This window comes from Triturus cristatus, chromosome 8 (assembly GCF_964204655.1).
Source record: "Triturus cristatus chromosome 8, aTriCri1.1, whole genome shotgun sequence".
NCBI lineage: Eukaryota > Metazoa > Chordata > Amphibia > Caudata > Salamandridae > Triturus > Triturus cristatus.
In genome coordinates, this window is record NC_140591.1 from 1,622,376,220 (window position 1) to 1,622,397,191 (window position 20,972).

At 52.6% G+C, this 20,972-nt stretch overlaps 1 protein-coding gene across 1 annotated transcript; it reads left to right on the forward strand.

Annotated features, from left to right (window-relative positions):
* Positions 1-18,713: 18,713 nt before the first annotated feature.
* Positions 18,714-20,233, forward strand: LOC146808446 (uncharacterized). The gene has a single exon (XM_085620634.1). The coding sequence runs from the start codon at positions 18,719-18,721 to the stop codon at positions 19,832-19,834; it is 1,116 nt and encodes a 371-aa protein (XP_085476760.1). The 5' UTR covers positions 18,714-18,718; the 3' UTR covers positions 19,835-20,233.
* Positions 20,234-20,972: the final 739 nt, after the last annotated feature.

A 20,972-nucleotide genomic window follows, 5' to 3' on the forward strand; every position in this document is an offset into this window, starting at 1 on the left:
GACTAGTTCCAGTCAAAATCCTGGCGGCATAGTTCTGAGTCACTTGTAAGGTTTTAAAAGTGGATGCCGGTGCCCCAACGTATATAGCATTCCCGTAGTCAATTTGTGATAAAACCAAGGATTGAACTACGGTCTTCTTTGCTTTTTCAGGGAGTTGGGGCAGGATTTTTCGCAGGGATTTGAGTATCCCATGACAAACTGCAGAGGTCTTTCTGGCTTGTGTTTCGAAGGACAACGCGTTGTCGAGCCAGAAGCCTAAACTTTTTATTTCTGGTTTGGGTGGTGGTATGGCACCCATACAAGTGGGCCAAGCTAGACAGTCGGGGATATCCTGCTTTCCTAAGAGCATCAGCTCGGTTTTTCCTCCGTTAAGTCTGAGCTGAGACGAATTCATCCAGTTTACTACCACCTCCAAATTAGCCAGATTGTTCGGGGGAGCATCTGTTTGTTGCAAGGAAAACACCAGCTGGGTATCATCCGCGTAGCTTATTAACTGGATGCCAAACGGAGCAACTAGTTCCGCCAACGGGGCCATGTAGACATTAAACAGTGTGGGGCTAAGGGACGACCCCTGTGGTACCCCACACTGTAACACTAACAGGCGAGAGCAGTTGTTACCCTCAAACACCTGAAAATATCTTTCCTCAAGAAAAGATCTCAACCACTCCATGGCTTTCCCGGTTACCCCGATGTTCCGGAGTCGAGACAGCAGCAGATGATGACTTACCGTGTCGAAGGCGGCGCTGAGGTCCAGAAGGATAATGGCCGCGCTGCCACCTGCATCCAAAATCCCTCTGGCCTCTTCTACCACCCTCAACAGTGCTGTCTCGGTGCCTTGTCCCTTCCTGAACCCCGTCTGGGATGGATGGAGAAGATTGTACTTCTCCAGGAATGCCGCCAATTGGATGTTTACCAATTTTTCGGTCAATTTCCCCATCCCAGGTAACAAGGATACCGGTCGATAGTTAGCCGGGTCTCCTGGGTCGAGGTTCGGCTTTTTAATCAGGGATCTAACCATGGCCACTTTCCATGCCTTTGGGACCGTAGCCGATTCCAGGGAGGTGTTAACCATCTTAATTACGGGTTCGCTGATGGTTGGAAGTGCCTGGTTAAGTATTTTCATGGGGACTGGGTCTCGTGGTGATCCACTTTTTAGACTCCTCAACAGAGAGGGGAGAAGCTCTTCCGTGAGGGGGGCAAACTCGGAGAGTGTTGGACATTCACTTCTTTCCTCCGGGGGAGGTACACTATGATGTGAGGCCGGGTCCGATACCGGGATCGTCTCAAGAATTTTATGTATTTTGGTCTGGAAGTAGTTCGCCATGTCATCACATCTTGTGTCCTGCTCGTCTGCTTTTACGGGGGGATCTGGGATTTTTGTCAAGAGCTTTACAATCTTGAACATTTCCCTGGGGGCATTGGCGGCAGATTCGATTTTGTTCGCAAAGAATGCAGTTTTAGGGGTAATAAGAGTGGTTTTGTATTTCTTCAGTGTGGCTTTGTAACTGGTCTTCCTTTCCACGCTAAAATCCTTCCGCCAGTGTCGTTCTGCCCTTTTACATTCTTGTTTTAGTAACCTTAAGTCTAAGGTAAACCATGGATGTTTCAGCTCTCCCTTCCTAATTGTTGAGGGTGTTTTCGGTATAAGCGTATCTAGGGATTGGGTGATCCACTGATTAAAATTATTGACAGCTCCTTCCACATTAGGATTATCCGGTGGCTTACTGCTTTCTAACAGTCCCTTCCATTCGTCCACGTCAAGTTTTGTCCAAGGTCTTATTAGTCCTCTGTCTGAGGAAGTCTTTGATTCATCCACCCGGCAAGTCATCGTCCAGGCTTCGATTTTGTCGGGACTGGGCTATGCCAGCTTGCTCAATTTAGAGTTAAACAAGGCAGAGGTTATACTACTGCAGAGGGTCCAAAATGTGGCTGCCAGGACCCTGCTTGGTCTCCCCAGAAGCTGCTCTACAGCCAAGGCCATCCATCGACTGCATTGGTTGCCAGTGGCTAAGCAGATAGAGTTTAAGGCCCTCTGCATGGCCTTCAAAATTCTGAATTTTTCCTCCCCAGGTATTTTGGCCAACCTACTTGTGCCTTATGTACCTACACGCCAACTTCACTCTATGGGGCAGTGCCTGGTGGTTGTTCCCCGGGTAAGGAGGATGAGTGCTGGGGGGTGTTCTTCTCGGACCCTGGCAGCAAAACTCTGGAACTCTCTTCCTTTACAGATTTGCAGGCTGAATAACTTCCTGGCCTTTCGGAAGGCAATCAAAGCACATTTCTTCCCTCTGTTGTAGGCCCTAGCTCCATTGGTAGCCCTTCTTCTCTGCTGTCAGCGCCGGGACGCCTTTTTGCTGGGGCAGCTGTGCGCTATACAAGACTGTATAGCATAACATAACATAACAAAGCATTTTTCCAGCCATTCCTTTATGATAGAGGTGACTACCTTGGCATTTAAGGTTGGCCTACCGCCGGACCGCATCAAACAGGTGGGGCGGTGGGAGTTGTAGGAGAGTAGGATCTGCTTCACATGTTTACCCCCACTTTTTACGTGTGTTTCACTGTTTTTGGACATTAGTCTGGCTGAGACCCTGCTATTCAGGGCCCCAGCCTAGCTGCTTCCTCTCTAAATTGATTGCATGTACTTTAGGTACACTCCAGATGTGGTTCTGGGTAACCTTGTGAGTCCCTAGTATATGGTATACTATGTACCCAGGGCATAGGTACCCCAGAGGCCTACCAGGGGCTGAAGCATGTATTGTGCCAACCCTGGAAAGCCTTCCTAAATGGCACCACAGTCTGCTACTGCAGCCTGGGTAAGGTGGTGCATGCACCCCTTACTGAGGTATAGGTTCACTATACCTCACCTTTCACTGCATATAGTAACCTATCAGTCACCTCTATGGCAGGCCTTATCAATCCTGAAGGCAGGGTGCTAGGTTAGATGTGAGAGGCTGCCCAGGCATGAGCTGAGCCCCTCTGCAGCCTTCTGAATCTCTTCACCAGGGTTGTCAGTGGTGCAACCTGACCATATACTCGTAAGTGCATTATATCTAAAACGGTTAATGCTAACTTTGGACTGACTGCACAGAAACATGATGTGTTTGATGTCAAACACCTTGGAATCATACCCCCACATCAGTTCTTGATGTGAGGATATGATCCCACCCTTCCAGAGGGAGAAACATGGCAGTAATGGTATACTCGGTAGAAATCTAATAGAGCCCTGGCACCACAAAATGGATGCTGCAGCCACACACACTGGTCTGGCCTCCTGCTGCTGACCAAAACTCCGGCAGGGGAGGCCCTGACAATAGGTTTCCTGTCACAGTGAGGTGTAACCACCTCCCAGACAGGCTTATGTGTATTGGGGCTGGGTGAGAGCACTCTCTGAGTGCTTTGAAGTCCTGCACTGGGGGCACATTTGGTGTCCCTGTGCATAGTCCAGCTCAAACCGGTTCAGGGGCTTCCAGCTCCTGCTCTGGCACGAAATTGGACAAAGGAAATGGGTGTAGCCACCCATCTTTCCAAACCCTCCCATAGATGGGTCCCTAGAGCTAGTCCAACCCCTTCCTTAGGTATAAGTAAGGAACCTCTGTAACCAGAACTTTAGATATCCCTGGACAAAACTCTGAAGCTGAATCCTAGAACTTTGATGATCTACTAAAGACTAGAGGACTGAAGAAATCTCCCTTGGGGTCAAGGAGTGACTCCCCTGCTTGGCAGGCACCAACAAAGCATTTTGCCAGTCTGCATCTCCGAAGCTCCCGCCGGACTCTGTTAGTATTTGCAGCCCAGGAAGAGGATTTTCAGACATCTCACAGGCCGACCCGAGTTCCCAGCAAAGCTGAGACATGCAGCCCTTGTGAGTAGCGTGGAACTGGAACTCCTGGTCACCGTGCACTTTTGCAAGTGCATTGACTTCTCGATGCTTCTTGAAGTCGTGCTTGGGGTTACTTGTAGCACCTACCTCGAGCAGAGAATCCACTGAAGATTGTTGGCCTAGTTATCCCGAGTGACACGTGAGCCACCATTTTGTGTTTCCTCTTGAGATCCCTTCGCGATCCCTGGTCTGTCAACTGGTGGGTCACTGAGGAGGTAACTTTGATTTTCCTTGGGCTTTCCTGGTTGCTCCAGACGTGCCGTGACTCCCAACCAAGTGGTGAGTCTCTCAGACCTTGCTGGTCTGCACCGAAGCATCTTTCTCCTTTCTGCGTGGGTTGCTGTTGCCAAGGCTTGTTGTGTCCAATCCGGGCACCAATGCTGCAGCACTTGACATCCTTCATGGGACAGCTCGAATCCAGCTCCTGGTCATCCTCAACACCTCCTGGTCCTCGTGGCTGAAGAGTCAAGCTTCACCTTCTTTATCTGAAATCACCCGACATCGGTGGGCATCCGCCTATCGTCCTCCTGGTCACTGACTAGTGACCCAGACTCTGTCCCCTCTGCTTTCAGGTTCTTCTCAACTTCGATCCAAGCTTTGATCTCTTCGGACACTTCGCATCTTCCCGGCAGCAGCACTTCTTTGCCAGCTTCCATTTAAATCGACGACAGGACCAACACCATTTGACACCTATGCACCCGGCTTCCCTGGGTGAGGTAACACGAGTACTCCGGTGCTCCTAGAACTTCCTAAGTCCCAAAGGGTTTGGTCCTGACTCATTTCTAAGTGTCCCGAACCTTTAAAAATCTAACCGCGACTTTCCCCATAGAAGCAAACGGGAGCTCGTGGCTGTGTTCACACACTACACACAGCCAAGGCTGCTCTCCATAGCTACCACTAGGATAGCTTTCAATAAAGGTTGTCTTTAACCTATCATCAATAAGGGGTTGTTTGGACTGGTACAGGGTGCCCACTATAACTAGTGGACAGCACATACCAGGCCAACTTCTCACAGGAGTCACAGTGCTACAAGTGCTACGTTCGCCCATAAAGGTTCAAAATGTAAAAGGGTGCGTGTTTTGAGCACCAGTGTGGCTATAGATGTGCTTGATGTGCTTGGAGGGTTAGTATGATAGCAACAGTTTGTCAGTTATGCGTGTTACTTGATTCCATGTATTGGGTATATAATTAAACAGTGGTTGCAACTTTGCATTTCTTTATTTCTCCATGATCAAAGGTATGGGTGATCGGCTATTCAGGCATCACTCGAGTGGCGCAACGGGCAGAAAGCAGGAGTGAAGCATGGGTTTACCCTCACTGAGATAGCCTGGCTGGGGTTCCCAGGCATGCGTTGGCACAGCTTGCTGAAGAAGCTGCGGCTCAGACTAGCAGGAGCCGGACCTCCCCCCGACATTTTGGTCATCCGCCTGGGAGGCAATGACTTGATGTTCATGGGTAGAAAGGCACTTTTACAGGCTACAAAGGCCATGATCGGGGAGATTAGTAATCACATTGGGCAATGTGAGCTATGGTGGTCCGAGATCACACTACAGAGGGACTGGCATGGAGCCAGGTTAGGAGAGGCCATCGAAATTTCCCGTAAAAGGGTAAACAGGTCCATGCGCCAGTTCACGGAATAGAGGGGGTTTGGCTTTATCAGATATGGACTCCTACATGCCAAGGCCACTGGGTATTTGGACGAGGATGGGGTTCACCTGTCTAAAGTGGACATGGATCGGTTCTTGTTGGACCTGGGCGATGCCCTGGAGATAGCGGGTTGTAAGTAAGAAAGTTGCCTGTCTTGGTGGGGGGCCCTGGGTGTGACGGGGGCCACACCCAGAGCCATGGCGGAGTTACAGGCAATCCAGAGGCTGAATGGTACATGGGGCATCCTCTTCAGGAGCACAAGAAGGGTGCAAATGCCAAACAACCCTGGGAGTCTTGTTAAACCAGATTGGTCGCACACTGCTACACCTACCAGGCGTGTTCCCCCAATGAAAATGGTCCCTGAAGGTCAGCGTCGGCGGATACACCTATGCTCGAGTGTGAATGCAAGTATGCGTGGCGTGTGCCATCCCTGGACACGTGTTTCGAGGTAGTTGCCTCTCGTCAGCAGGGAGTAGGAAAATGTGTGGGGTTGCTGTGTAAGCTGCTAAAATCGTTATCAGGTCTAGTACCTCTCGTAGCGCGCAGGTGCGTAACCATGAGTCCGTCGACTCCACCGGCTCAAGGGAGCCTGAATATACAGTTAAACCAGATTGGTCGCACACTGCTACACCTACCAGGCGTGTTCCCCCAATGAAAATGGTCCCTGAAGGTCAGCGTCGGCGGATACACCTATGCTCGAGTGTGAATGCAAGTATGCGTGGCGTGTGCCATCCCTGGACACGTGTTTCGAGGTAGTTGCCTCTCGTCAGCAGGGAGTAGGAAAATGTGTGGGGTTGCTGTGTAAGCTGCTAAAATCGTTATCAGGTCTAGTACCTCTCGTAGCGCGCAGGTGCGTAACCATGAGTCCGTCGACTCCACCGGCTCAAGGGAGCCTGAATATACAGTTAAACCAGATTGGTCGCACACTGCTACACCTACCAGGCGTGTTCCCCCAATGAAAATGGTCCCTGAAGGTCAGCGTCGGCGGATACACCTATGCTCGAGTGTGAATGCAAGTATGCGTGGCGTGTGCCATCCCTGGACACGTGTTTCGAGGTAGTTGCCTCTCGTCAGCAGGGAGTAGGAAAATGTGTGAGGTTGCTGTGTAAGCTGCTAAAATCGTTATCAGGTCTAGTACCTCTCGTAGCGCGCAGGTGCGTAACCATGAGTCCGTCGACTCCACCGGCTCAAGGGAGCCTGAATATACAGTTAAACCAGATTGGTCGCACACTGCTACACCTACCAGGCGTGTTCCCCCAATGAAAATGGTCCCTGAAGGTCAGCGTCGGCGGATACACCTATGCTCGAGTGTGAATGCAAGTATGCGTGGCGTGTGCCATCCCTGGACACGTGTTTCGAGGTAGTTGCCTCTCGTCAGCAGGGAGTAGGAAAATGTGTGGGGTTGCTGTGTAAGCTGCTAAAATCGTTATCAGGTCTAGTACCTCTCGTAGCGCGCAGGTGCGTAACCATGAGTCCGTCGACTCCACCGGCTCAAGGGAGCCTGAATATACAGTTAAACCAGATTGGTCGCACACTGCTACACCTACCAGGCGTGTTCCCCCAATGAAAATGGTCCCTGAAGGTCAGCGTCGGCGGATACACCTATGCTCGAGTGTGAATGCAAGTATGCGTGGCGTGTGCCATCCCTGGACACGTGTTTCGAGGTAGTTGCCTCTCGTCAGCAGGGAGTAGGAAAATGTGTGGGGTTGCTGTGTAAGCTGCTAAAATCGTTATCAGGTCTAGTACCTCTCGTAGCGCGCAGGTGCGTAACCATGAGTCCGTCGACTCCACCGGCTCAAGGGAGCCTGAATATACAGTTAAACCAGATTGGTCGCACACTGCTACACCTACCAGGCGTGTTCCCCCAATGAAAATGGTCCCTGAAGGTCAGCGTCGGCGGATACACCTATGCTCGAGTGTGAATGCAAGTATGCGTGGCGTGTGCCATCCCTGGACACGTGTTTCGAGGTAGTTGCCTCTCGTCAGCAGGGAGTAGGAAAATGTGTGGGGTTGCTGTGTAAGCTGCTAAAATCGTTATCAGGTCTAGTACCTCTTGTAGCGCGCAGGTGCGTAACCATGAGTCCGTCGACTCCACCGGCTCAAGGGAGCCTGAATATACAGTTAAACCAGATTGGTCGCACACTGCTACACCTACCAGGCGTGTTCCCCCAATGAAAATGGTCCCTGAAGGTCAGCGTCGGCGGATACACCTATGCTCGAGTGTGAATGCAAGTATGCGTGGCGTGTGCCATCCCTGGACACGTGTTTCGAGGTAGTTGCCTCTCGTCAGCAGGGAGTAGGAAAATGTGTGGGGTTGCTGTGTAAGCTGCTAAAATCGTTATCAGGTCTAGTACCTCTCGTAGCGCGCAGGTGCGTAACCATGAGTCCGTCGACTCCACCGGCTCAAGGGAGCCTGAATATACAGTTAAACCAGATTGGTCGCACACTGCTACACCTACCAGGCGTGTTCCCCCAATGAAAATGGTCCCTGAAGGTCAGCGTCGGCGGATACACCTATGCTCGAGTGTGAATGCAAGTATGCGTGGCGTGTGCCATCCCTGGACACGTGTTTCGAGGTAGTTGCCTCTCGTCAGCAGGGAGTAGGAAAATGTGTGGGGTTGCTGTGTAAGCTGCTAAAATCGTTATCAGGTCTAGTACCTCTCGTAGCGCGCAGGTGCGTAACCATGAGTCCGTCGACTCCACCGGCTCAAGGGAGCCTGAATATACAGTTAAACCAGATTGGTCGCACACTGCTACACCTACCAGGCGTGTTCCCCCAATGAAAATGGTCCCTGAAGGTCAGCGTCGGCGGATACACCTATGCTTGAGTGTGAACGCAAGTATGCGTGGCGTGTGCCATCCCTGGACACGTGTTTCGAGGTAGTTGCCTCTCGTCAGCAGGGAGTAGGAAAATGTGTGGGGTTGCTGTGTAAGCTGCTAAAATCGTTATCAGGTCTAGTACCTCTCGTAGCGCGCAGGTGCGTAACCATGAGTCCGTCGACTCCACCGGCTCAAGGGAGCCTGAATATACAGTTAAACCAGATTGGTCGCACACTGCTACACCTACCAGGCATGTTCCCCCAATGAAAATGGTCCCTGAAGGTCAGCGTCGGCGGATACACCTATGCTCGAGTGTGAATGCAAGTATGCGTGGCGTGTGCCATCCCTGGACACGTGTTTCGAGGTAGTTGCCTCTCGTCAGCAGGGAGTAGGAAAATGTGTGGGGTTGCTGTGTAAGCTGCTAAAATCGTTATCAGGTCTAGTACCTCTCGTAGCGCACAGGTGCGTAACCATGAGTCCGTCGACTCCACCGGCTCAAGGGAGCCTGAATATACAGTTAAACCAGATTGGTCGCACACTGCTACACCTACCAGGCGTGTTCCCCCAATGAAAATGGTCCCTGAAGGTCAGCGTCGGCGGATACTCCTATGCTCGAGTGTGAATGCAAGTATGCGTGGCGTGTGCCATCCCTGGACACGTGTTTCGAGGTAGTTGCCTCTCGTCAGCAGGGAGTAGGAAAATGTGTGGGGTTGCTGTGTAAGCTGCTAAAATCGTTATCAGGTCTAGTACCTCTCGTAGCGCGCAGGTGCGTAACCATGAGTCCGTCGACTCCACCGGCTCAAGGGAGCCTGAATATACAGTTAAACCAGATTGGTCGCACACTGCTACACCTACCAGGCGTGTTCCCCCAATGAAAATGGTCCCTGAAGGTCAGCGTCGGCGGATACACCTATGCTCGAGTGTGAATGCAAGTATGCGTGGCGTGTGCCATCCCTGGACACGTGTTTCGAGGTAGTTGCCTCTCGTCAGCAGGGAGTAGGAAAATGTGTGGGGTTGCTGTGTAAGCTGCTAAAATCGTTATCAGGTCTAGTACCTCTCGTAGCGCGCAGGTGCGTAACCATGAGTCCGTCGACTCCACCGGCTCAAGGGAGCCTGAATATACAGTTAAACCAGATTGGTCGCACACTGCTACACCTACCAGGCATGTTCCCCCAATGAAAATGGTCCCTGAAGGTCAGCGTCGGCGGATACACCTATGCTCGAGTGTGAATGCAAGTATGCGTGGCGTGTGCCATCCCTGGACACGTGTTTCGAGGTAGTTGCCTCTCGTCAGCAGGGAGTAGGAAAATGTGTGGGGTTGCTGTGTAAGCTGCTAAAATCGTTATCAGGTCTAGTACCTCTCGTAGCGCGCAGGTGCGTAACCATGAGTCCGTCGACTCCACCGGCTCAAGGGAGCCTGAATATACAGTTAAACCAGATTGGTCGCACACTGCTACACCTACCAGGCGTGTTCCCCCAATGAAAATGGTCCCTGAAGGTCAGCGTCGGCGGATACACCTATGCTCGAGTGTGAATGCAAGTATGCGTGGCGTGTGCCATCCCTGGACACGTGTTTCGAGGTAGTTGCCTCTCGTCAGCAGGGAGTAGGAAAATGTGTGGGGTTGCTGTGTAAGCTGCTAAAATCGTTATCAGGTCTAGTACCTCTCGTAGCGCGCAGGTGCGTAACCATGAGTCCGTCGACTCCACCGACTCAAGGGAGCCTGAATATACAGTTAAACCAGATTGGTCGCACACTGCTACACCTACCAGGCGTGTTCCCCCAATGAAAATGGTCCCTGAAGGTCAGCGTCGGCGGATACACCTATGCTCGAGTGTGAATGCAAGTATGCGTGGCGTGTGCCATCCCTGGACACGTGTTTCGAGGTAGTTGCCTCTCGTCAGCAGGGAGTAGGAAAATGTGTGGGGTTGCTGTGTAAGCTGCTAAAATCGTTATCAGGTCTAGTACCTCTCGTAGCGCGCAGGTGCGTAACCATGAGTCCGTCGACTCCACCGGCTCAAGGGAGCCTGAATATACAGTTAAACCAGATTGGTCGCACACTGCTACACCTACCAGGCGTGTTCCCCCAATGAAAATGGTCCCTGAAGGTCAGCGTCGGCGGATACACCTATGCTCGAGTGTGAATGCAAGTATGCGTGGCGTGTGCCATCCCTGGACACGTGTTTCGAGGTAGTTGCCTCTCGTCAGCAGGGAGTAGGAAAATGTGTGGGGTTGCTGTGTAAGCTGCTAAAATCGTTATCAGGTCTAGTACCTCTCGTAGCGCGCAGGTGCGTAACCATGAGTCCGTCGACTCCACCGGCTCAAGGGAGCCTGAATATACAGTTAAACCAGATTGGTCGCACACTGCTACACCTACCAGGCGTGTTCCCCCAATGAAAATGGTCCCTGAAGGTCAGCGTCGGCGGATACACCTATGCTCGAGTGTGAATGCAAGTATGCGTGGCGTGTGCCATCCCTGGACACGTGTTTCGAGGTAGTTGCCTCTCGTCAGCAGGGAGTAGGAAAATGTGTGGGGTTGCTGTGTAAGCTGCTAAAATCGTTATCAGGTCTAGTACCTCTCGTAGCGCGCAGGTGCATAACCATGAGTCCGTCGACTCCACCGGCTCAAGGGAGCCTGAATATACAGTTAAACCAGATTGGTCGCACACTGCTACACCTACCAGGCGTGTTCCCCCAATGAAAATGGTCCCTGAAGGTCAGCGTCAGCGGATACACCTATGCTCGAGTGTGAATGCAAGTATGCGTGGCGTGTGCCATCCCTGGACACGTGTTTCGAGGTAGTTGCCTCTCGTCAGCAGGGAGTAGGAAAATGTGTGGGGTTGCTGTGTAAGCTGCTAAAATCGTTATCAGGTCTAGTACCTCTCGTAGCGCGCAGGTGCGTAACCATGAGTCCGTCGACTCCACCGGCTCAAGGGAGCCTGAATATACAGTTAAACCAGATTGGTCGCACACTGCTACACCTACCAGGCGTGTTCCCCCAATGAAAATGGTCCCTGAAGGTCAGCGTCGGCGGATACACCTATGCTCGAGTGTGAATGCAAGTATGCGTGGCGTGTGCCATCCCTGGACACGTGTTTCGAGGTAGTTGCCTCTCGTCAGCAGGGAGAAGGAAAATGTGTGGGGTTGCTGTGTAAGCTGCTAAAATCGTTATCAGGTCTAGTACCTCTCGTAGCGCGCATGTGCGTAACCATGAGTCCGTCGACTCCACCGGCTCAAGGGAGCCTGAATATACAGTTAAACCAGATTGGTCGCACACTGCTACACCTACCAGGCGTGTTCCCCCAATGAAAATGGTCCCTGAAGGTCAGCGTCGGCGGATACACCTATGCTCGAGTGTGAATGCAAGTATGCGTGGCGTGTGCCATCCCTGGACACGTGTTTCGAGGTAGTTGCCTCTCGTCAGCAGGGAGTAGGAAAATGTGTGGGGTTGCTGTGTAAGCTGCTAAAATCGTTATCAGGTCTAGTACCTCTCGTAGCGCGCAGGTGCGTAACCATGAGTCCGTCGACTCCACCGGCTCAAGGGAGCCTGAATATACAGTTAAACCAGATTGGTCGCACACTGCTACACCTACCAGGCGTGTTCCCCCAATGAAAATGGTCCCTGAAGGTCAGCGTCGGCGGATACACCTATGCTCGAGTGTGAATGCAAGTATGCGTGGCGTGTGCCATCCCTGGACACGTGTTTCGAGGTAGTTGCCTCTCGTCAGCAGGGAGTAGGAAAATGTGTGAGGTTGCTGTGTAAGCTGCTAAAATCGTTATCAGGTCTAGTACCTCTCGTAGCGCGCAGGTGCGTAACCATGAGTCCGTCGACTCCACCGGCTCAAGGGAGCCTGAATATACAGTTAAACCAGATTGGTCGCACACTGCTACACCTACCAGGCGTGTTCCCCCAATGAAAATGGTCCCTGAAGGTCAGCGTCGGCGGATACACCTATGCTCGAGTGTGAATGCAAGTATGCGTGGCGTGTGCCATCCCTGGACACGTGTTTCGAGGTAGTTGCCTCTCGTCAGCAGGGAGTAGGAAAATGTGTGGGGTTGCTGTGTAAGCTGCTAAAATCGTTATCAGGTCTAGTACCTCTCGTAGCGCGCAGGTGCGTAACCATGAGTCCGTCGACTCCACCGGCTCAAGGGAGCCTGAATATACAGTTAAACCAGATTGGTCGCACACTGCTACACCTACCAGGCGTGTTCCCCCAATGAAAATGGTCCCTGAAGGTCAGCGTCGGCGGATACACCTATGCTCGAGTGTGAATGCAAGTATGCGTGGCGTGTGCCATCCCTGGACACGTGTTTCGAGGTAGTTGCCTCTCGTCAGCAGGGAGTAGGAAAATGTGTGGGGTTGCTGTGTAAGCTGCTAAAATCGTTATCAGGTCTAGTACCTCTCGTAGCGCGCAGGTGCGTAACCATGAGTCCGTCGACTCCACCGGCTCAAGGGAGCCTGAATATACAGTTAAACCAGATTGGTCGCACACTGCTACACCTACCAGGCGTGTTCCCCCAATGAAAATGGTCCCTGAAGGTCAGCGTCGGCGGATACACCTATGCTCGAGTGTGAATGCAAGTATGCGTGGCGTGTGCCATCCCTGGACACGTGTTTCGAGGTAGTTGCCTCTCGTCAGCAGGGAGTAGGAAAATGTGTGGGGTTGCTGTGTAAGCTGCTAAAATCGTTATCAGGTCTAGTACCTCTTGTAGCGCGCAGGTGCGTAACCATGAGTCCGTCGACTCCACCGGCTCAAGGGAGCCTGAATATACAGTTAAACCAGATTGGTCGCACACTGCTACACCTACCAGGCGTGTTCCCCCAATGAAAATGGTCCCTGAAGGTCAGCGTCGGCGGATACACCTATGCTCGAGTGTGAATGCAAGTATGCGTGGCGTGTGCCATCCCTGGACACGTGTTTCGAGGTAGTTGCCTCTCGTCAGCAGGGAGTAGGAAAATGTGTGGGGTTGCTGTGTAAGCTGCTAAAATCGTTATCAGGTCTAGTACCTCTCGTAGCGCGCAGGTGCGTAACCATGAGTCCGTCGACTCCACCGGCTCAAGGGAGCCTGAATATACAGTTAAACCAGATTGGTCGCACACTGCTACACCTACCAGGCGTGTTCCCCCAATGAAAATGGTCCCTGAAGGTCAGCGTCGGCGGATACACCTATGCTCGAGTGTGAATGCAAGTATGCGTGGCGTGTGCCATCCCTGGACACGTGTTTCGAGGTAGTTGCCTCTCGTCAGCAGGGAGTAGGAAAATGTGTGGGGTTGCTGTGTAAGCTGCTAAAATCGTTATCAGGTCTAGTACCTCTCGTAGCGCGCAGGTGCGTAACCATGAGTCCGTCGACTCCACCGGCTCAAGGGAGCCTGAATATACAGTTAAACCAGATTGGTCGCACACTGCTACACCTACCAGGCGTGTTCCCCCAATGAAAATGGTCCCTGAAGGTCAGCGTCGGCGGATACACCTATGCTTGAGTGTGAACGCAAGTATGCGTGGCGTGTGCCATCCCTGGACACGTGTTTCGAGGTAGTTGCCTCTCGTCAGCAGGGAGTAGGAAAATGTGTGGGGTTGCTGTGTAAGCTGCTAAAATCGTTATCAGGTCTAGTACCTCTCGTAGCGCGCAGGTGCGTAACCATGAGTCCGTCGACTCCACCGGCTCAAGGGAGCCTGAATATACAGTTAAACCAGATTGGTCGCACACTGCTACACCTACCAGGCATGTTCCCCCAATGAAAATGGTCCCTGAAGGTCAGCGTCGGCGGATACACCTATGCTCGAGTGTGAATGCAAGTATGCGTGGCGTGTGCCATCCCTGGACACGTGTTTCGAGGTAGTTGCCTCTCGTCAGCAGGGAGTAGGAAAATGTGTGGGGTTGCTGTGTAAGCTGCTAAAATCGTTATCAGGTCTAGTACCTCTCGTAGCGCACAGGTGCGTAACCATGAGTCCGTCGACTCCACCGGCTCAAGGGAGCCTGAATATACAGTTAAACCAGATTGGTCGCACACTGCTACACCTACCAGGCGTGTTCCCCCAATGAAAATGGTCCCTGAAGGTCAGCGTCGGCGGATACTCCTATGCTCGAGTGTGAATGCAAGTATGCGTGGCGTGTGCCATCCCTGGACACGTGTTTCGAGGTAGTTGCCTCTCGTCAGCAGGGAGTAGGAAAATGTGTGGGGTTGCTGTGTAAGCTGCTAAAATCGTTATCAGGTCTAGTACCTCTCGTAGCGCGCAGGTGCGTAACCATGAGTCCGTCGACTCCACCGGCTCAAGGGAGCCTGAATATACAGTTAAACCAGATTGGTCGCACACTGCTACACCTACCAGGCGTGTTCCCCCAATGAAAATGGTCCCTGAAGGTCAGCGTCGGCGGATACACCTATGCTCGAGTGTGAATGCAAGTATGCGTGGCGTGTGCCATCCCTGGACACGTGTTTCGAGGTAGTTGCCTCTCGTCAGCAGGGAGTAGGAAAATGTGTGGGGTTGCTGTGTAAGCTGCTAAAATCGTTATCAGGTCTAGTACCTCTCGTAGCGCGCAGGTGCGTAACCATGAGTCCGTCGACTCCACCGGCTCAAGGGAGCCTGAATATACAGTTAAACCAGATTGGTCGCACACTGCTACACCTACCAGGCATGTTCCCCCAATGAAAATGGTCCCTGAAGGTCAGCGTCGGCGGATACACCTATGCTCGAGTGTGAATGCAAGTATGCGTGGCGTGTGCCATCCCTGGACACGTGTTTCGAGGTAGTTGCCTCTCGTCAGCAGGGAGTAGGAAAATGTGTGGGGTTGCTGTGTAAGCTGCTAAAATCGTTATCAGGTCTAGTACCTCTCGTAGCGCGCAGGTGCGTAACCATGAGTCCGTCGACTCCACCGGCTCAAGGGAGCCTGAATATACAGTTAAACCAGATTGGTCGCACACTGCTACACCTACCAGGCGTGTTCCCCCAATGAAAATGGTCCCTGAAGGTCAGCGTCGGCGGATACACCTATGCTCGAGTGTGAATGCAAGTATGCGTGGCGTGTGCCATCCCTGGACACGTGTTTCGAGGTAGTTGCCTCTCGTCAGCAGGGAGTAGGAAAATGTGTGGGGTTGCTGTGTAAGCTGCTAAAATCGTTATCAGGTCTAGTACCTCTCGTAGCGCGCAGGTGCGTAACCATGAGTCCGTCGACTCCACCGACTCAAGGGAGCCTGAATATACAGTTAAACCAGATTGGTCGCACACTGCTACACCTACCAGGCGTGTTCCCCCAATGAAAATGGTCCCTGAAGGTCAGCGTCGGCGGATACACCTATGCTCGAGTGTGAATGCAAGTATGCGTGGCGTGTGCCATCCCTGGACACGTGTTTCGAGGTAGTTGCCTCTCGTCAGCAGGGAGTAGGAAAATGTGTGGGGTTGCTGTGTAAGCTGCTAAAATCGTTATCAGGTCTAGTACCTCTCGTAGCGCGCAGGTGCGTAACCATGAGTCCGTCGACTCCACCGGCTCAAGGGAGCCTGAATATACAGTTAAACCAGATTGGTCGCACACTGCTACACCTACCAGGCGTGTTCCCCCAATGAAAATGGTCCCTGAAGGTCAGCGTCGGCGGATACACCTATGCTCGAGTGTGAATGCAAGTATGCGTGGCGTGTGCCATCCCTGGACACGTGTTTCGAGGTAGTTGCCTCTCGTCAGCAGGGAGTAGGAAAATGTGTGGGGTTGCTGTGTAAGCTGCTAAAATCGTTATCAGGTCTAGTACCTCTCGTAGCGCGCAGGTGCGTAACCATGAGTCCGTCGACTCCACCGGCTCAAGGGAGCCTGAATATACAGTTAAACCAGATTGGTCGCACACTGCTACACCTACCAGGCGTGTTCCCCCAATGAAAATGGTCCCTGAAGGTCAGCGTCGGCGGATACACCTATGCTCGAGTGTGAATGCAAGTATGCGTGGCGTGTGCCATCCCTGGACACGTGTTTCGAGGTAGTTGCCTCTCGTCAGCAGGGAGTAGGAAAATGTGTGGGGTTGCTGTGTAAGCTGCTAAAATCGTTATCAGGTCTAGTACCTCTCGTAGCGCGCAGGTGCATAACCATGAGTCCGTCGACTCCACCGGCTCAAGGGAGCCTGAATATACAGTTAAACCAGATTGGTCGCACACTGCTACACCTACCAGGCGTGTTCCCCCAATGAAAATGGTCCCTGAAGGTCAGCGTCAGCGGATACACCTATGCTCGAGTGTGAATGCAAGTATGCGTGGCGTGTGCCATCCCTGGACACGTGTTTCGAGGTAGTTGCCTCTCGTCAGCAGGGAGTAGGAAAATGTGTGGGGTTGCTGTGTAAGCTGCTAAAATCGTTATCAGGTCTAGTACCTCTCGTAGCGCGCAGGTGCGTAACCATGAGTCCGTCGACTCCACCGGCTCAAGGGAGCCTGAATATACAGTTAAACCAGATTGGTCGCACACTGCTACACCTACCAGGCGTGTTCCCCCAATGAAAATGGTCCCTGAAGGTCAGCGTCGGCGGATACACCTATGCTCGAGTGTGAATGCAAGTATGCGTGGCGTGTGCCATCCCTGGACACGTGTTTCGAGGTAGTTGCCTCTCGTCAGCAGGGAGAAGGAAAATGTGTGGGGTTGCTGTGTAAGCTGCTAAAATCGTTATCAGGTCTAGTACCTCTCGTAGCGCGCATGTGCGTAACCATGAGTCCGTCGACTCCACCGGCTCAAGGGAGCCTGAATATACAGTTAAACCAGATTGGTCGCACACTGCTACACCTACCAGGCGTGTTCCCCCAATGAAAATGGTCCCTGAAGGTCAGCGTCGGCGGATACACCTATGCTCGAGTGTGAATGCAAGTATGCGTGGCGTGTGCCATCCCTGGACACGTGTTTCGAGGTAGTTGCCTCTCGTCAGCAGGGAGTAGGAAAATGTGTGGGGTTGCTGTGTAAGCTGCTAAAATCGTTATCAGGTCTAGTACCTCTCGTAGCGCGCAGGTGCGTAACCATGAGTCCGTCGACTCCACCGGCTCAAGGGAGCCTGAATATACAGTTAAACCAGATTGGTCGCACACTGCTACACCTACCAGGCGTGTTCCCCCAATGAAAATGGTCCCTGAAGGTCAGCGTCGGCGGATACACCTATGCTCGAGTGTGAATGCAAGTATGCGTGGCGTGTGCCATCCCTGGACACGTGTTTCGAGGTAGTTGCCTCTCGTCAGCAGGGAGTAGGAAAATGTGTGGGGTTGCTGTGTAAGCTGCTAAAATCGTTATCAGGTCTAGTACCTCTCGTAGCGCGCAGGTGCGTAACCATGAGTCCGTCGACTCCACCGGCTCAATGACTTGATGTTCATGGGTAGAAAGGCACTTTTACAGGCTACAAAGGCCATGATCGGGGAGATTAGTAATCACATTGGGCAATGTGAGCTATGGTGGTCCGAGATCACACTACAGAGGAACTGGCATGGAGCCAGGTTAGGAGAGGCCATCGAAATTTCCAGTAAAAGGGTAAACAGGTCCATGCGCCAGTTCACGGAATAGAGGGGGTTTGGCTTTATCAGACATGGACTCCTACATGCCAAGGCCACTGGGTATTTGGACGAGGATGGGGTTCACCTGTCTAAAGTGGACATGGATCGGTTCTTGTTGGACCTGGGCGATGCCCTGGAGATAGCGGGTTGTAAGTAAGAAAGTTGCCTGTCTTGGTGGGGGGCCCTGGGTGTGACGGGGGCCACACCCAGAGCCATGGCGGAGTTACAGGCAATCCAGAGGCTGAATGGTACATGGGGCATCCTCTTCAGGAGCACAAGAAGGGTGCAAATGCCAAACAACCCTGGGAGTCTTTACCGCAGGACCCTGGAGGAAATGATGGCGCCCGCTAGTCCTTCGGGCAGTTGTAAGCCTGAGCAACCAGGGGCTTGCCTGGACACGCTTTGCCCCTAAAAGGGCGTGAGTAAAGGGGTGGACTGGTGGTCCATGGAATTTAAGGGGGAGAGTCCCCACAAAAGGGTAGCACCGATTGTGTTGGCCACGGTGCAGGTGGCTCATCAGGTGGGCAGGGCAGCTCAGGTGAGACACTGCTGCCTGCCCTTGGATCGCCTGTAAGTTGACCCATCATGTTGGCATATTTCTTGAATGAAATAAAACCTGCAGCAAAATATTCTCCAAAAAACGAGTCTTGTGAGTTTATTTATTATGTGCATGCTATGGTTTTCGGGTTGGGTGAGTTGCCGATATTGGCACTAATAAGGGGGCGCATAAATCCAATGCTATTGGACGGGGTTTGGAGCGTCTCGAGCAGAGGTTGCTCGGCACTAAGGCCCGCCCCTTCAGGGCCACGCCCCCTCATCACACAGCGTAAAAAAATCACAAGTTGAGAAGTGTGAAACAGGATGAAGCCTTCTTTCTCGGGGGTGAGCGTTGGATCCCAAATGAAAATGACACCTATCCAGCAATTCGATGGTCTGTACCCCGGGAGATGGAGAGACGACTCCTATTTCTGGGAGGGAGAGTTTTTACAAAATCGTCAAGTGCGAGAGGCCATGGGAGAGTGTTTGTCCAGCAGCGGGGGGGCTGCAGGAATCGAGGGCTCCCATCGGCGCCACCGCACCTTGCAGGAGGAGTGCTTGGACCTGGCGGCCCCCCGCTTCCCCGTGATCTGGCTGAAACATGTCACCACACAGGACTATTTCCGCAGCATCGTGAATGAAGGCGCTATCCGCGGCTGCGACAGGAGCTTCATCCTGAAGGGGAACCCCGTAAGCCTGAGCGTCTCCTGCTGGTCCCCGCACATCCCGCGCTCAGACCTGGAGAGCTTCAAGAGCGGGTTCTTCGAGGAGCTCATGCAGCGCTACGCCGACATCAGCACCACCAACCGGCAACTCTCCCCAGAGGAGCGTGAGATGCGGGACATGCTGGCCAACTCCCCGGCGCTGCGCCCCGACTCCCGCTACGGGAACTTCCAGTTCACCCAGCGCCTCGAGGAGCTGTTGAGGAGCTACAAGGTGCAGCACTGCGAGGGGCAGGAGCCGGTACTGAGGGTGCTGGGCACCGAGGCCTACAAACTGGAGGTGGTGCACTGGGTGCTGATCCACAGCCCGACCTGGAGGGGGTTCGAGCACCTGCCCCTGCTGGATTCCGTGTGGCCCCGCTCCGGAACAGGGGACCGGATTTGGGCGCCCGAGTCCACCACAGACCACTACCCCTGGTACATCGACCCCCCCACGGGCCACCTGTTTAAGTATCCGCTGAACTGGAAGTTACAGCAGACGTACGACCCCTCCAGGTGGAACAACGTGGTCTTCGCCCTCTACCTGCCCGGCGGTGGCACCCTGAACCTGGGAAGGGGCCCCCTCCTGAGAAACGTGGAGGCCTGTGAGACGGCAAGGAGTCTGTGGGGGGACAGCAGCCGTGTCCTGAGACACCCCCCAGAGAAATATGTATCCAAAGAAGAGGCGGAAAGCGTCATCCGCGAAGAGAGAGTTAAAGCCTCGTCTGCATGGCAGTAATTCCTGTTTTCATTCACTTTGCATCAATAATCAGAGACAGCCCCCCGCACAGCCCCCCGCACAGCCCCCGCACAGCCCCCTCCACGGCCCCCGCACAGCCGCCTCTTCGCCCTCCTTTCACCCCGTCCTCCTCCGGCCACTGAAGGCCGCGCTCCCTCCCTCCATCTCACAGGAACTGACAGCTGGGATATTCACCCGACCCCGCGGACTGCCCTTGGGTTTTCATCTTCTCACTTGCGCTCCTGTAAAGCGCTGCAATACCTCCTAGTGGAGTCCGCGCTACATAAAACTGCAACAAATACATTACTTTTAATATTCAAAGCTTAAGCAGCTTTTTTACTGACTAAAACGCGCATGTTATACCCGCCCAATAAAGCCATTATAAATTCTGCTCTTTAAGTTTTCCTAAACTTTAATGTTAAACTCTCAGAAAATCTGCTTTTCCGAATTGGCTTTTCTAAGTCTACTTCTTTGGTTACTCCTTTCCCCCTTTCATGTCTGGTGAGAGCTGCTGTAATGCATACTGAAAAGGTACACAGTTGGCATAAGGGACTACTTATCAAGTTATTTAAATCCTTTTAAGTGAGTTTTCCAGAAAAGTCTAATCGTTTTGTGAAATATTCTAGTTCAGCTGTTGAGCCCTGAGCATGTCATTGTTGCAGGATGTTAAAGTGGCCCTTGGGCTCAGAGAGGCCATGTCTGGGTCAGGCAGCGGTGCCTGGTTTAGGGTATCTGCACAGTAGTATATCTTAATCTGCGAGGGGGGGGGGGGTCGTGAGTCTAAGACAACCTACTGATAGTCCCTCGGGGGCGTGAGGAAGGTTAGGGGCGTTCGAGGGGTGCCAGGGCCACCTGGGCAGTATTATGAAGGGCAAACAGGGTGCGTGAAGCGCTTCGGACCTGTTCAAGCGCTGAGATTTCTGAGAAGAAGCGGGCACAGTAGACTGATGAGCTGGGCACATGCCACAGGAACTGTGCCACCTGCAGATTTGATGCCAATCGCATTGTCCAGGATGCAGAGTGTCTTCTGTAGTGATATTTGCATACATCACAGGTCACAGACTCCAATACCTGGTATATAGTATGGAGGGATAACGCGCCTGCTGTGTGATTGTGACTTCAAGTTTAGCTGTGTTTT